Below are 16576 nucleotides of genomic sequence, written 5' to 3' on the forward strand. Positions count from 1 at the left end.
TACAATATTAGCTATAATGCAGAATTTAGGTTGCTACTTAACAATTAGTATATATTTTATAATGAAAACTTAGCATCTGTTTCTTAGGCTATTTTGAACAGTCCAGTAGCCACACAGCTGAATTCATGTTTGCTATCTTTTTAAGCTACAGAAGATCATAAGTAAACAAGATGACTTGAAGACGACAACACCTAATGAAACAGAATGCCAGGTATGTGCAAATAAACGGAGTATTTCCAGACAGATGATATTTACAGTAGTTTCTCTCTTCTGTTTGTCAAATAAATATTCTCACATCATTGGGAAAATTATCAGTAACTTCATTTTTCTAAATATTTTGAATAGATGTGCTACATTCACATGGTCCAAACTTCAAAAGATTCAAAAAGAGTGTGTGCAGAGGGCAGCATTTTCATCCCAGTCACCCAGTTCTCCCTGCCAGTGAGTGCTTTAAGTGTCCTGTATATTTGCCCAGAGATACCTCATGTGTGTATAAGTGTATCTATAAAGAAGTAACTAAATACATCCATGTGTACTTTTTTCTACTTTTCTGCAAGGAGTAGCACAGTGCATTGTTTCACACTCTCCCGTTTTTTCCTCAATACGTCTGAATATCTTTTTAACAGTGCCATAGTGCTTTCTTGTATGATGTACTAGTATATGTAACCATTCCCCTCTTTAAAAACAGTATATCCAGTTTTAACGTTTATCCAGTCCCTTGATAATGCAAATAATGCTACTGTTAATAATCCTGTAATGTATCTTTTTATATATATGTGAATATATCTGAGGGATAACTTCCCAGAAATGTGATTGCTAGGTCAAAAGGTATGATATTTCTAAGGTAGTTGATAAATTTTGACAAATTTGCCAAGTATCTCCTATAGAAAATGAAACAATTTTCATTCCCACCACTAATGTATATCAGTAAATTTTCTGTTGATAATCTCGCAGTCAGCTCTAATTCCACAGCATGCTTTCCATGAGATTTCCTTAAATTTCCAAATTATTTCATCTTTTTAGAGCATGTCTGCTTCAAATTTTGCAAATTATTAAAATCACAATTCTTTCTTACATTTCATCCCTTTGAGCAATCCTGTGCTGGACTTCCTTTTCCCACATCTGAATACTTGAATGGTATTCCCTATTCCTAGATGAATATATCCTGTGTGTTCCCATCGTACCCTGTATGTCCACCATCATAACACCTCTCACACATTAATATAATTGTCTGTGTCCTCCTCTAAACTGTAAGTATCATTTCTCTCTTTTCAGTTGTTTGAAGTTAGGGAGCAGTCCACGAGACCACTTACATTTTTTTTTTTTAATTTCTTTTCATTGTAACAGAATTCATTGTTTATGCACCATACCCAGTGCTCCATGCAATACATGCCCTCCATAATACCCACCACCAGGCTCACCCAACCTCCCACCCCCCGCCCCTTCAAAACCCTCAGATTGTTTTTCAGAGTCCATAGTCTCTCATGGTTCATCTCCCCCTCCAATTTTCCTCAACTCCCCCTTCTCTCCATCTCCCCATGTCCTCCATGTTATTTCCTATGCTCCACAAATAAGTGAAACTATATGATAATTGACTCTCTCTGCTTGACTTATTTCACTCAGCATAATCTCCTCCAGTCCCATCCATGTTGATACAAAAGTTGGGTATTCATCCTTTCTGATGGAGGCATAATACTCCATAGTGTGTATGGACCACATCTTCCTTATCCATTCATCTGTTGAAAGGCATCTTGGTTCTTTCCACAGTTTGGCGACTGTGGCCATTGCTGCTGTGAACATTGGGGTACAGATGAAACCACTTACTTTTGATAGCAGTTGCAAGTTCAGGGGACCCCAAGACTACCCTTGGGTTCCATTATTCACTGGAAGGACTCAAAAAGCTAACTGAAAATTGTTAGGTTCATGGGTAGTTTATTACAATGAGCAGATACAGATTAAAATCAGCCCGTGGAAGACACACATGAGGCAGAGGTCCAGAAAGTTCCACAAGCAGAGGTTCCAGTTGTCCTCTCCCCACGGGGATCATGGATAGCACTAACTCTCCCTACAAGGTATATAACAGTACACATGGAGGGGTGCCAAATAGGGCCCTAATGTCCAGAGATTTTTTTGGGGTCAGCTATATAAATTTGTTTGGATACCCATGTTGCTGACCCCCGTGTCTAGCCATTCTGGATGTGGTGCTATACCCCATGACCCAAGCCACCACCCTAAACCTCATGGTTAGTCTGGTATGGCCCAAGGCCCTCAAGCAAACAAGATACTTACCATAGAGATGACCTCCCAGCAGCCCAGGACAAAAGCCAGACCTCTATCTGGGTATGGTAAATTCTTTACTGCATGAGTTGTATCTATATAGTCTGGTAAAGCACCAGAGCATGCTCTAAATGTTCAATAAATATTTTTAAATGAATGAACAAGTATTTAATTATATGAATATGACATTTTTATTATTGATCATTAAGATTGTTTCCAAATCTTTGCTGTTAGAATCATGCCCCAGTAAATAGTTAAACGTGTGAATTTAGGACAGTGTTCTAAAGGTGAGATCGTTGGGTCAAAAGACGTGGATACTTGTAAGACTTTTGATTCATATGGTCAAACTGCCTTCTAGAAAGGTTAAAACAGTTTACAGTCCTACCACCATTGAGTAAACATGCCCCCCTGTGAACAGTGTCTCCAGGATTGGTATCTGTTTTTGTTCTGTTTTTTTTTAAGTAGTGCCAGTTAGATAGGGGAAAAGGTATCTCAGTTACTCTTTTTCAAGATATTTCTTACAAATTTTCTGTTCTTTGGGAATTTCTTTAGATTTCTCTTCATATTTACTTTTAAGAGTACTTTTAAAAATTTTTTCAAAATTATTGAAATATTTATCAGATTTGGTTTTGTTTATGACATTTTGGTTATAGATATTATTTTTTACGTGGTCATATTTATTTGTCTTTTAATTTTATTCATCTAACTACTTTCATTTTTTTAAATCAAAATCAGTTATAAATACTAACCTGTATTATCCTCTCCTTTAATTATGCTTTTGGACTTTTACATTTAATTTTTTCATTTATCTGAAATTTGTTTCTGAAGGGCATCCCTAGTGACATTACTTTTTTACTGTTATAAATGGACTCTTTTCCCTCAAGGGAAGAATTACTGCACAGGAAATCTATCTGATTTTTATTTTTAGCCTGGCTTCCTAGGAGTCACTGCTGTGTCACACAGTTTTAAGTGTCCAGCCAGAGACTGTACTAAGACCACAGAGATAATAAGGTGCATCCTCCCTTCCCCCCTGCCGATGTGTCTGTGTAAGGTTGGAAGTACATTCACATGTAAGCTCTTTTTAAACTGTCAGTGCACACACCTGTGTCAGCTCTTTGTGCCAAGGATGTGTGGGCAGCTGGAGCTGGTATGGTCTCTGCTAAATGTGGAGCACAACCTAGGGTACAAGGAGAGCACAGCAAGTCCTTATGGTTGTCTCAGCTCCTCAGACTTTCAAGTACCTGACCATCTGAGTCTATTGCTTGCTCCAAAGAGGACTGCAGTCTCGCTTAAAGGAGCCACCAAGATCACCTGCAGACTCCCTCCATCAGCAACAGGGAAACTGGTTTTGGACAGCCTGACACTCTCTGGTAGAACTCCCATAGGGTAAAACTGAAAAGGCAAGAGGGCCATAGACATTTGCTGCCCAAAGTTTAATAGTTAATTTGAAAAATGCTTCTCACTTTATTATGTGCCTTTGGTTGGATTCCACGGTCCTGAATAGTTGTGTTATGACCATTTTGTCCAGCTGTTTGCTTTTTGGGGAAAACCTTTTTTGTCATTCTGTCCTGTGGGAAATCAGAAGGCAGTTATCACATTTTAATTGGCCAATAGGTTTACATTGACTTTTAATAAACATGGTGAGTAAGTTCCAAAAGCAAATATTTTAGGTAAACCAATATAGGTAATAAAGTATAAAAGTTTACCTTTTAAAATAAATGCCATACTATATACCAAAAGCATGAACTTCAGTGCATTTTGATGCAGCTTATATTAATGACACTGACCATTTAATAATTAACTAGTTTTTAAGATACATGAAAAATAGATTAATATTTTAAAGATCTAGGGAATAAAATGTGCAGCATAGGGAATATTGTCAGTGGTATTGTAGTAGTGTTGTTTGATGACAGGTGGGAGCTACAGTTGTGAGCACAGCTCACATACAGAGATGTTGAATCACTGTTGTGCACCTAAAACTAAAGTAACATTGTGTGTCAACTATGCACAAATAGAAAAGTTCAGAAACAAACAAAAAAATACTTAAAAGAATTAAATAAAGAAAACTATAAATAAATTTTAATTGAGGAAATAAGAGAAGATTGAAATAAAGGTAGGCTTTATTCTTAGGTAGGACTAGTGAGCCTTGTGAAGTGACCAATCCGCAGTAAATTATGAATTCAGTACAGTCTACATCAGAACTCAACACCTGAGTACCTGATTTCAGTTTTGTTTGGTTATATTTTGAGGTTTGGGGGAAGGAGTTGGATGGTTTCTTCTTTGGTGATAGTGTTTGAGAGGTAAGAGGTGTACAGAGACTTGCCAAAATGCTTTTAAACTTCATCTGAGAGAATAAACATGAGAGAGTAGCCAAGAATAGTCTAGAAAATGCAAGTAATGAGAGGGGTGATGAAATGGTATAGTGAGCAATAGAATACTCAAATAAAATAAACCCAAATACATATGAGCAATAGCATATAATATAGATATCATTTTAAATCAGTAGGAAAAAATTACCAAATTACTTTTCAGTAATCCAGAAAAAAGGGAGTAATCTCCTTACCTCTCATATCCATTTAGTCACTAGGTACTGTCTGTTCTGCCTCTTGAATGTGTCTCAGATTTGTTGTTGTTGTTGTTCTTTTTCCATGACTATCATTTTATCAGACTACCATCACTTCTCATTTCATTTACTGCAGTGGCCTCCTAACTGATCTCTCTGCATCCTCTCCTGTCTTTTCTAATTCATTTTCATATTATAGCCAGGGTGACCTAAAAGCACAAATATGATATAACAATAGCCAAAATGTAGAAGAGGCCAAAATGTCCTTCAGCAGATGAATGGATAAAGAAGATGTGAACCATATATACAATGGAATATTACTCAACCATCAGAAAGGATGAATACCCATCATTTTCATCGACATGGATGGAACTGGAGGGGATTACGCGAAGTGAAATAAGTCAAGCAGAGAAAGACAATTACATGATTTCATTCCTATGTGGAATATAAAGAATAGCATGGGGGACCACGGGGGAAGGGAGGGAAAACTGAATGGAAAAAAATCAGAGAGGGAGACAAACCATGAGAGACCCTGGACTCCGGGAAACACTGAGGGTTACAGAAGGGAGGGAGTGGGGGGAATGGGGTAACTGGGTGATGGGTACTAAGGAGAGCACATTTGGAGATGTGGTGTTACATGCAACTAATCAATCGTCAAAAAAAAAACAAAACAAACAAAAAAAACCTCAGACTCAGAAAGACCAACTGCCTACATTGATATGCTACTCCATCTCTTAATAGCTGTGTGGCTCCAGGCAAATTAGTATACTTGCATAAAATTAGTGTACTTCTCTTTGCATAAAAAGGTTCTTCGTTATAAAATGAGAATAATGGGGGTGCCTGGCCAGCTCAGTCGGTAATGTGCAACTCTTGATCTGTTGAGATCAACCCCCTATTAGGTGTAGAGATTACTTAAAATAAAATCTTGAAGAAAAGAAAAAAAGGAATAATAGTAATATACCTCAGTAGGTTGTTTTGAGGATCGTATTAGTTAATTTATTCAAATCTCCTAGAACTCTGCTAACACATAAGCAATATATATTTATTTGTTTTATGTTTATTATTATTGCTGTCTACACCCCAGCCATAAAGCACCATGCTCTCTAGCACCTTCAGACGTTTATACATGTTTCCTGTTTGGAATGTTTATTCCCACTTCTTATTTTCTTAACTTTGGTTCAAACTTTAGATCTCAGTTTAAATGGTATTTTTTTTCAGGAAAGCCTTGTCTAAGCTGCTAAGTGAGTTGGACACCCTTTATATGCTCCCAAAGCTTCTTGAACTTCTTCCCAATATTTTCATGCTTAGATTATTATTTTTAATAACTTGTTGAATGCCCAGTTACCCAACAGGAATAGAGAACCATGAAGCCCCAAGGCCTAACATGGTGTCTGACACATAATGGGCATTTACTACATCTTTGTGACTAATGGTGTGACTGACTGTGCTGGGTGTATGTATCAGTTCCTATAGCAGAATAAATTCCAGAGGAATCACAGATAATGTCAAAAGTCAAACGATGGAAATACTTGAGGAAATGTGGGGCTTTTCTGCAAGATGGCAGCATAGGAAGATCTTGAAGTCACCCTGTCCCACAGATACACCAAATCTACAGCTACATATGGATTATTTCCCTCTGAAAAAGATCTAAAAACTAGATGAACTGTTTCTCCACAACAGAAGGGAAAAAGATAGGTAGGAGAGTCAGATGGTCTTACCAGAAACCCCACCCCAGTACTGTGACACCCAGCACTGCGACACAACAGTCCAGTAATTCTCCTGGAAGAGTGAGGGGATGGTGTCTCACAGCACCCTCTGAACCAGAGAGATGAGCCCCAAAACATCTGGCTTAGAAAATGCAAAGGGGCTGATATCTAAGGGACCCAAAGTGCTATAGGAAACTGAGATGCCCCTTTTAAAGGGCTCACATACAGTCTCATCGTCCCCAAGACCCAGCAGAAAAATAGTAGTTTGGAAAATGCCAAGAGTCTGTTGTAAAATTCATTTGGCAATCTAAAACCATCTGCTAGAAGGGCAAGGGACCGTTGAAACTCTCCCTGGAAATAGAGGTGCGGACAAAAGCCAATTTTGCACTCTCCACTGACTCTCTAGCACAAGTGGGTGGGCTCACAGGCAGCACCCTCCTGCTGCATTGCTAAGACAGGTGGGGACAAGCAGTCACCACACCATCCCACTGCCTTGAGGAAGCTGGAGAGTGCAGAAGGTTGTAGCAGTCCCCCAGTCTGTAGCTGGGGCAGGCAAGCACAACATTCATGGCATCCTCTCATTCCCTAAATAAAGTTGGTAAGTGTAGGCAGTTGCAGCGCTCCCCCACTCTCTGGCTGGGACTGTCATTCTCACCTCCCACCCTAAAGCCAGCGTGCATGCACGGACAAGGTACTCAGCCACTACATTCCTGAAGCCCACAGGTGTACAGTCAAGACATTTGCCACCTGCTTTTCTGAAGCTAGCAGACTTGCCCTGCCCCAAACACTCTGCCTAGATAAAGCCAGCAGATACATGCAGTCCACATGGGATCACCATTCAGTCGCCTGGCCCTGGTGGCCAAAGTGGCTGGCATTCTTGAGCTCCACAAGAATGTTAACACCCAGACAGTTCTTGGCAAGCCACCACCATCAGGACACTGCACAGCAGCAGACTGAAACACAGCCTGAGTCTTATGGAAAAGAGGCCTGTTTGCTTAGCTCAGAGCTTCAGCTTCAGGTTCCCAAGCATATAAAGATGAAAGAAGTGCCCCTGGGGAGCCTAGTTAGAGACACACCGCCCTTGCACCCCCCTCGGCCTTCTGCATCTTAACAAGACCTCTCAGGAGCTTACGCACTTACCTGGAGCCCTGGTTTTTGCAGCTGTTACCCAGGAGACACCTCTAAATCTGGTCTGGAGGCAGCAGAGACTATGATTGTAGCTCCTACAGGATTGTATATACTTTTATATTTTAAAAACTGCTGCCTAAGTGTCTGCTTCCAGTCAACCCTGGGTGTTAAATGAAATTCCTCCCCTTGGAATAGGCAGGTCGTGGCACACCCTAACAGTATCACATGAAGGTCATATCAAGAATAAGTCAGGTGGTTTAGATAATCACAAAGGTTCAAGAGACAACAAAGAGCTAAAAAAATAAGGCTGAAAGAGAAGTTTCATCACCTACACAAGGCACTGCTTTAAGAGTGAGAGAGATAACTGCTTCAAGTAGTACATAGAAACACACCAAGAGTCAAGCAAAATGAAGAAACAGAGGAATGTGTTCCAAATAGAACATGACAGAACCTCAGAAATAGACCTTAATAATGTGGAGGAAATTGTTCTATCTGAAAAAGAATTTAAGGTAATAGTCATAAAGATGCTCATGGAACTCGGGGAGAGTGGTGAATACAGTGAGAACTTCAACAAAGAGATAGAAAGTATAAGAAAGAATGAAGAAGGGGGCACCTGGGTAGCCTAGTCTGTTAAGCATCTGACTCTTGATTTCAACTCAGGTCATGCTCTCAGGGTTGTGAGATTGAGCCCTGCATCCACACTGGGCATGGATCCTGCTCAAGATTCTGTCTCTCCCTCTCCGTCTGCCCCTCCCCACTTCTTTCTCTCCCTCTTTTTTTTTTTTTTTTTTTTTTTTTAAAGGACCATGAGGGGTTCAGTAGCAGACCAGATGAAGCAGAACAGATCACTGATCTGGTAGACTGCAGTAGAACTCACCAAAGCAAAGCAATGAAAAGGAAAAAAAAAAAAATTTAAGTAACTTAAGGGACCTCTAGGACAGCATCAAATAGAATAACACTTGGATTATAAGGGACCCAGAAGGAGAAGAGAGAGGTAAGGTCAGGAAATGTATTTGAAAAATAATGGCTGAATACTTCCCTAACTAGGGGAAGGAAATAGACCTCCAGGTCCAGGAAGCTCAGAGGATTTTCATTAAGATGAATCCAAAGAGATCCATACCAAGACACATAATAATTAAAATTTCAAAATTTAAAGAGAGAATCTCAAAAGCAGAAAGAGGAAAAACAAATTATTTCATAGAAGGGAAGTCCCGTAAGTCTATTAGGAGATTTCATGGCAGAAACTGCAGGCCAGAAGGGAGCGACATGACATATTCAAAATGATGAAAGGAAAACAACTTCCAACCAAGAATGCAGGCATACCTTAGATATTGTGGGAGACTGAACCAGTAATCAGAAACCTCCTAACAAGCTGTCCAGGACAGGACAGCTTCACTGGTGAATTCTACCAAACATTCAAAGAACTTTCAGTGCCTATACTTCTCAAAGTCCTCCAAGATTTTGAAGAGGAGGGAATGCTCCCATACTGATTTTGCAAGACCAGCATTACCCTTATACCAAAAGCAAAGAAAAACACCAAGAAGAAACAGAGAGGGAAAGGAGGAGGGAGGGAGGAAAAGAACGGAAAGGAAATTACAGGTCAATATCCCTGATGAAAATACATGCAAAAATCAACAAAATATTAATAGTCCAAACTCAGAATTACATTAAAATGATCTTACATCATGATCAAGTGGGATTTACTCTAGGGTTGCAAGTATGGTCAGCATATACAAATCAATCAAGGTGATATATACCACATCAACAAAATGAAGGCCAAAAATTATATTCTAACAGATGCATAAAAAATTTAAAGAAAATTCAACATCCATTTATGATTAAAAAAAAAAAAACTCAACAAAATGAGTATAGAGGGAGCATACCTCAACATATTAAAGGCTGTATATGACAGAGCCCCAGCTAAGATCTTGCTCAGTGTTGAAAAGCTAAAGCTTTTCCTGTAAGATCAAGAACAAGATAAGGATGCCTACTCTTGCCACTTCTATTCAACATAGAATTGAAAGTCCTAGCCAGAGCAATTAGGCAAGAAAAAGAAATAACAGGCATCCATACTGGGAAGGAAGAAGTAACATTTTCATTGTTTGCAGATGACATGATACTGGATGTAGAAAACCTATAGACTCCGCCAAAAAACTATCAGAACTAATAAGTGAATTCAGTAGAGTTGCAAGATATAAAATTAATATACAAAGCTCTCTTGCATTTCTGTACATTAACAAAATATATGAGAAATCAAGAAAATAATTCTATTTACAATTGCATTAAAAACAACGAAATGCCAGGGAATAAATTTAACCAAGGATGTGAAAGATCTATTGCCTGAAAACTATATGACATTGATGAAAGAAATTGAAGATAACACAAAGAGTGGAAAGATATATTTTGTCATAGGTTAGAGGAATTGATATTGTTTAATGTTCATACACCCAAAGCAATCCACAGATGTATTGCAATCCCTATCAAAATTCCAATGACGTTGTTTTACAGAATTAGAGTAATACTAAAACTTCTGTGGAGGGAACCACAAAAGACCCTAAATAGCCAAAGGAATGTTAAGAAAGAACAAAGCCAGAGGTTTTACTGTGCCTGATTTCAAACAGTATTATGAAGCTATAATAATCAAAACAGTGTGGTATTTTCATAAAAACAAGCATGTAGATCAGTGGAACTATAGATATAGATAACCCAGAAATAAACCCACATGTATACGGTCAGTTAAGTTTCAACAAAGGAGGCAAGATTATACAATGGGGAAAGGGCAGTCTGTTTAATAAATAGTGTTGGGAAAACTGGACAGCTGCTACACACAAAAGAATAAAATTGGACCACTATTTTACACCATATACAAAAAATTCACTGAAAATGGATTCAGGACTTGAATGTAAGACCTAAAACCATAAATGCCGAAGAAGAAAACCTAAGCAATAAGTTCCTTGAAGTCAGTCTTAGTGACTTTTTTTTTTATCTGACTCCAAAGGCAAAGGGAACAAAAGCAAAAATAAACAAATGGGACTACATCAAACTAAAAAGCTTCTGTACAGCAAAGGAAACCCTCAAACAGATGGGCAACTTTCCAAAATGGGAGAAGATATTTGTAAATTATATATCTGCTAAAGGGTTAATATCCAAAATAGATATGAAGAACTTAGTTCAATAGGAAAAACAATCCAATTAAAACATGGGCAGATGATCTGAATAGATGTTTTCATAAAGAAGACAACAGATGGCAAACAGGCACATGTGAAGATACTCAACATCACTAATCAGGGGAATGCAAATCAAAACCACAATGAGATAGCACCTACACCTGTTAGAAGGGCTAATGTCAGAATGACAAGAAATAACAAAATGCTGGCAAGGATGTGGAGAACAGGGAACACTTTGTATTGTTGGTGGCATTGTAAATTGGTACAGCCACTGTGGAAAACCATATGGAGACTCCTCAAAATTAAAAATAGAACTACAGGGGGTGCCTGAATGGCTCGGTTTCCTAGGCATCTGCCTTCAGCTTAGGTCATGATCCCAGAGTACTGGTATTGAGCCCCACATTAGGCTCCCTGCTCAGGGAGAGTCTGCTTCCCCTTCTTCTGCCTCTTCCCCGACTGTGCTCTCTATCTCACTCAGTCTGTCTCCCAAGTAAATAAAATCTTTTTTTAAAAAAAGATAGAATACGGTATGATACAACAATTTTGTTACTGGGTATCTAATCAAAGAAAACAAACACTAATTCAGAAAGGTATATGTACCCCTTTTTTCATTGCAGCACTATTTACAAAGCCAAAGTATGAAAGCAATTTAAGTGTCCATTGATAGATATGTGGATAAAAAGATGTGGTTTATATACCCAATACTACTCAGCGATAAGAAAATCTTGACATTTGGGGCGCCTGGGTGGCTCAGTGGGTTAAGCCGCTGCCTTCGGCTCAGGTCATGATCCCAGGTCCTGGGTTCAAGCCCCACATCGGGCTTTCTGCTCAGCAGGGAGCCTCCTTCCTCCTCTCTCTCTGCCTGCCTCCCTGCCTACTTGTGATTTCTCTCTGTCAAATAAATAAATAAAAAATCTTTAAAAAAAAAAAAAAAAGAAAGAAAATCTTGACATTTGCAACAACATGGATGGACCTTGAGGGTATTATTCTAAGTAATATAAGTAAGTCAGAGCAAGACAAATACCGCAGGATTTCACTTATATGTGGAATCTAAAAAAAAAAAAAAAAAACCCGAGAATCATAGATACAGAGAATAGATTGGTGGTTACCAGAGGAGAGATGTGTTCGGAAGAAACGGAATAGGATCACAAAGTACATACTTTTAGTTACAAAAGGAAATCCTCAGCTGAACAGAAGGGCAGCTTACTGACTTGGAGAAGATAAGTCATTGGGTTGTGAGGTACAGCATTAGGAATATAGTCAGTAATATTGTGTTAACTTTGTAAAGTAGAAGATGGTGACCACATTTACTGCGGTGATCATTTTGCAATGTATACAAACGTCAATTCACTATGTTCTACACCTGAACTAATGTAGTATTGCATGTCAGTTATACCTGATTTGAAAAGAAAAAGTGGGTAAATGTTTTTATATTATTGAGCTAAGCAATGTAGTCCTGTTCCAAAAGCTGTAAAAGAAAATTGTAGTAAACTTGACTACTGTGACTTTTTTAAAATGACTTAACATCTCAATAGAAAAGTAGGCAAAGTTCATGAAGGGGCAGTTAGCAGAAGAAATACAAATGACCAATAAATATGAATAATCAAGGAAATGCAAGTTGAAATAATAGTGATTTGTTTTGTTTTATTTCTTACCAGATTGGCAAAGATAAGTTTGATAATCTTTAGTGTTCTCCAAGATGTGAGGGAACGGGCATTCTTCTGTACTGTTGATTGGCAATGTAAATTGTAAAGACATCTAACAAAGTTTAGGTGCAAATGAATAATAATTTATAGTGACTAGTGTACAAAGATAAGTGTATAACAGTATATCTCACAACAGTGTTTATAGTAAAAAAAAAATTTGGAAACAATCTAAATATCAGCACATTCATTATATTATGCTAGCGACCTTGACTAGCTCACATGTCATATGCAGGAATTTTCCTACTGCTAATAGGCATGGGAAAATTCAGACCTTTTTGCTCTTTTCTGTGACAAACACAAGAGTGGGGGGGGTGCATGTTAATAAAGAAGAAATAAGGTAACCGTGCTTGCTATCTTGAAAAAATGTTTGTGTGTATACATACCTGCTCAATGGCACATACAGTGCAATAGCTAGTAAAAATTATGACAGACCTATATTGGTTATGGCAAGTGACCCCCTTTAAAAAGAAAAAAAAAGCTGTTTTCAAAACACGTAAATAATGACTTCTTTTGCCTAAGTCTCTTCAACATATGGTGCTGGGACAACTGGATAGCCACATGTAAAAGAGTGAGGTTGGACTTCTACCTCATACCATATACAAAAGTTAACTGAAATCAATCAGACTTAAATATAAAAGCTACAACTATAAAACTCTTAGAAGTATTTCTTGAAAGGGGAAATGCTTCATGGCATTGGATTTGGCATTGATTTCTTATGACACCAAAAGCATAAGCAGTAGATGAAAAATTGATGTATTGAACTTCATTACAGTTAAAAACTTTTGTGTATCAAAGGACCCTATCAAAAATTAAAAAGACAGAGGTGCCTGGGTGGCTCAGTGGGTTAAAGCCTCTGCCTTCAGCTCAGGTCATTATCTCAGGGTCCTGGGATCAAGCCCCATGTCGGGCTCTCTGCTCAGCAGGGAGCCTGCTTCCCTTCCTCTCTATCTGCCTGCCTCTCTGCCTACTTGTGATCTCTGTCTGTCAAATGAATAAATAAAATCTTTAAAAAAAAAAATTAAAAAGACAGCCTACAGAGTGGTAGAAGATATTTGCAAATTACAGACCTTATAAGGGTCTATCTATTATCAAGAAAGATAAAGAACTCCTACAACTCAACAACAGAAAGAGAACCCAATGCCAACAAATTGGACAACCTGGAAGAAATGGTTAAATTCCTAGAAACATATAAATTACCAAAACTGAAACAGGAAGAAATAGAAAATGAACAGACCAATAACCAGCAAAGAAATTGAACCAGTAGTTAACAAACAAAAGTCTAGGACCAGGTGGCTTCATAGGCGAATTCTGCCAGACATTTCAAGGAGAGTTAATACCTATTCTTCTCAAACTATTCCAAAAAATAGAAGAGGAAGGAAAACTTTCAGATTCATACTATGAGTCCAGCATTACCCTGATACCAAAACCAGACAAGTCACCAGTAAAAAAGAGAACTATGGGCCAATATCCCTGATGAACATAAATGCAGAAATTCTCAATAAAATAGTAGCATACCAAATCCAGCAATACGTTAAAAAAAAAAATCATTCACCAAAAAAAAAAAAAAAAAAAATCATTCACCACAATCAACTAAGATTTATTCCTAATTTACAAGGGTGGTTCAGTGTTTGCATGTCAGTTGTGATACATCACATTAATGAAAGAAAGGATAATAACCATTTGATCATTTCAGTAGATACAGAAAAAGCATTTGACAAAGTACAACAACGTTCATGATAAAAACCCTCAACAAAGTAGGTTTAGAGGGAATATACCTCAACATAATAAATGCCATATATGAAAAATAAACAGCTGATATTATCCTAAATGGGGGGAAACTGAGAGCTTTTCTTCTACAGATAGGAACAAGATAGGGATGTCTACTCTCAACACTGTTATTTAACATAGTACTAAAACTTTTAGCCATAGCAATCAGACAAAAAAAAATAAATAAAAGGCATCTAAATTGGCAAGGAAGGAGTTAAACTTCCACTTTCTGCAGATGACATGATAGCTTACATAGAAAACCCAAAAAACTCTGTCAAGAGATTGCTGAAACTGGTAAACGAATTCAGTAAAGTCAGAGGATACAAAATCAGTGTACAGAAATCTGTTGCATTTCTATACACCAATAATGAAGCAGCAGGAAGAGAAACTAAGGAATCAATCCCATGTACACATGCACCAAAAACAATCAAATATCTAGGAATAAACCTAACTCAAAAGGTAAAGGACCTGTACTCTGAAAACTATAAAACACTGATGAAATATGAAGATGACACAAAGAAATGGAAAGACATTCCATGTTCATGGATTAGAAGAACAACTACTGTTAAAATGTCTATACTACCCAAAGCAATCTACGCATTTAATGCAATCCCTATCAAAATACCAACAGCATTTTTCACAGAACTAGAACAAACCATCCTAAAATTTGTATGGAACCATAAAAGACACAGAATAGCCAAAACAACCTTGAAAAAGAAAAAAACTGGAGGCATCAGAATCCCAGACTTCAAGTTATGTTATAAAGCTGTAGTGATCAAAACAGTATGATACTGGCACACACAGTTAAGTGTAACAGAGTGGAAAACTCAGAAATGAACCCACAACTATAGGGTCAATTGAAGATTAATTGGTTAATCTTCAACAAAGCAGGAAAACATATCAAGTGGGCAAATATTACTCAGCCATAAAGAATGAAATCCTGTCATTTAAAATGACATGGATGGAGCTAAAGAGTATTATGCTAAGCAACATTGAGTCAGAGAAAGACAAATACCATATGATTTTGCTCACATGTGGAATTTGAGAAACAAAATGTAACAAGTGAACATGGAGAAGAAAAAAGAAAGGCAAGCCATAAAATAGACTCTTAGCTATGGAGAACAAACTGATAGTTAGCAGAAGGGTGGTGAATGGGTGGATGAGCTAAATAGGTGATGGGACTAAGGAGTGCACTTGTTGCGATGGCCACCAGGTAATGTATGGAAGTGTTGAATCACTATATTGTACCCCTGAAACTAATATTACACTATATGTTTAACTGGAACTTAAAGACTTAAAGAAAAGAAGACAACCCAGTTAAAAACTAGGTGAAGGACTTGAACAGACATTTTCCCAAAGGATATAAACAAATAGCCAACAACCACATGAAAAGATGCTCAACACCATTAATCATAGGACAGTGCCAATTAACAAACCCATCAAATGACAAAAATAAAATAATTGACAATATCAAATGACTACAAGATGTGGAGAAACTGGATCACCCATCTACTACCAGTGGGAAAGTACAATGATACTGCCCCTGTGATAAAACAGTAATACAGTCCTCGGCATCAGTCCTAGAGAAATGAAAAACTGTGTTCATACTAAATCCTGTCCACAGATGTTTTTAGCAGCTTTATTTATAATAGCCAAAAACTGGAAACAACCCAGATATCCTTCAACAAGTGAATGGTTAAACTGGTAATCCATACAATGGAACAAACCATTGATACAGCAACAGCCTGAATGAGTAACCAGAGAATTGTGCTAAACAAAAAATGCCAATACATAATATGTATTGTAATTGTATTGTAATTATGTAATATAAAGTTACATAATATTTGGTTCTATTTATATAACATTTTGAAATAACGAAATTATGGGAAAAGAAAGTCAATTAGCGGTTGCCAGAGGTCAAAGAGAGGGTGGGTGGGAGAGAAATCAGTGTTGTGTAAGAGCAAATAAAGAATTGTTGCAGTGAAGGAAATGTTCTTCTATGTGTTGACTGTGTCAAGTTACATTGTTTTATAAGATGTCACCAGTCACCATTGGAGGAAACTGAGTAAAGGGTACAAGAGATCTTTCTGTATTATTTTGTACAGTTGTATGTAAATATACAACTATCTCGAAATAGAAAAAATTTTTAATATAAATAAAGCATTTATGGGGTCATACATTATTCCTTGCATTACGTGTTCTAGACTGGGTGTTTTTTGTCTTTTGTGGATTTGTTCTATTTCTTGCTATGGTGCCTTTGCT

At 37.6% G+C, this 16576-nt stretch overlaps 1 protein-coding gene across 5 annotated transcripts in view; it reads left to right on the plus strand.

Moving 5' to 3' along the window:
• The window catches only part of LOC111159887 (mitochondrial calcium uptake 2), a 155933-nt gene that overhangs the window by 121235 nt on the left and 18122 nt on the right, over positions 1 to 16576 (plus strand). For 3 of the 5 annotated variants that reach the window (XM_022522550.1, XM_022522549.1, XM_022522551.1), the window contains one exon: positions 146 to 211. In XM_022522550.1, coding sequence (XP_022378258.1) covers positions 146 to 211 — 66 coding nt within the window. Of the gene's footprint in view, positions 1 to 145; positions 212 to 345; positions 442 to 16576 lie in introns of all 5 variants that reach the window. The other 2 variants (XM_022522547.1, XM_022522548.1) reach the window with 1 other exon arrangement.

This window comes from Enhydra lutris, unplaced genomic scaffold, assembly GCF_002288905.1.
Source record: "Enhydra lutris kenyoni isolate GAN:26980312 unplaced genomic scaffold, ASM228890v2 scaffoldscaffold71, whole genome shotgun sequence".
Taxonomy (NCBI): domain Eukaryota; kingdom Metazoa; phylum Chordata; class Mammalia; order Carnivora; family Mustelidae; genus Enhydra; species Enhydra lutris.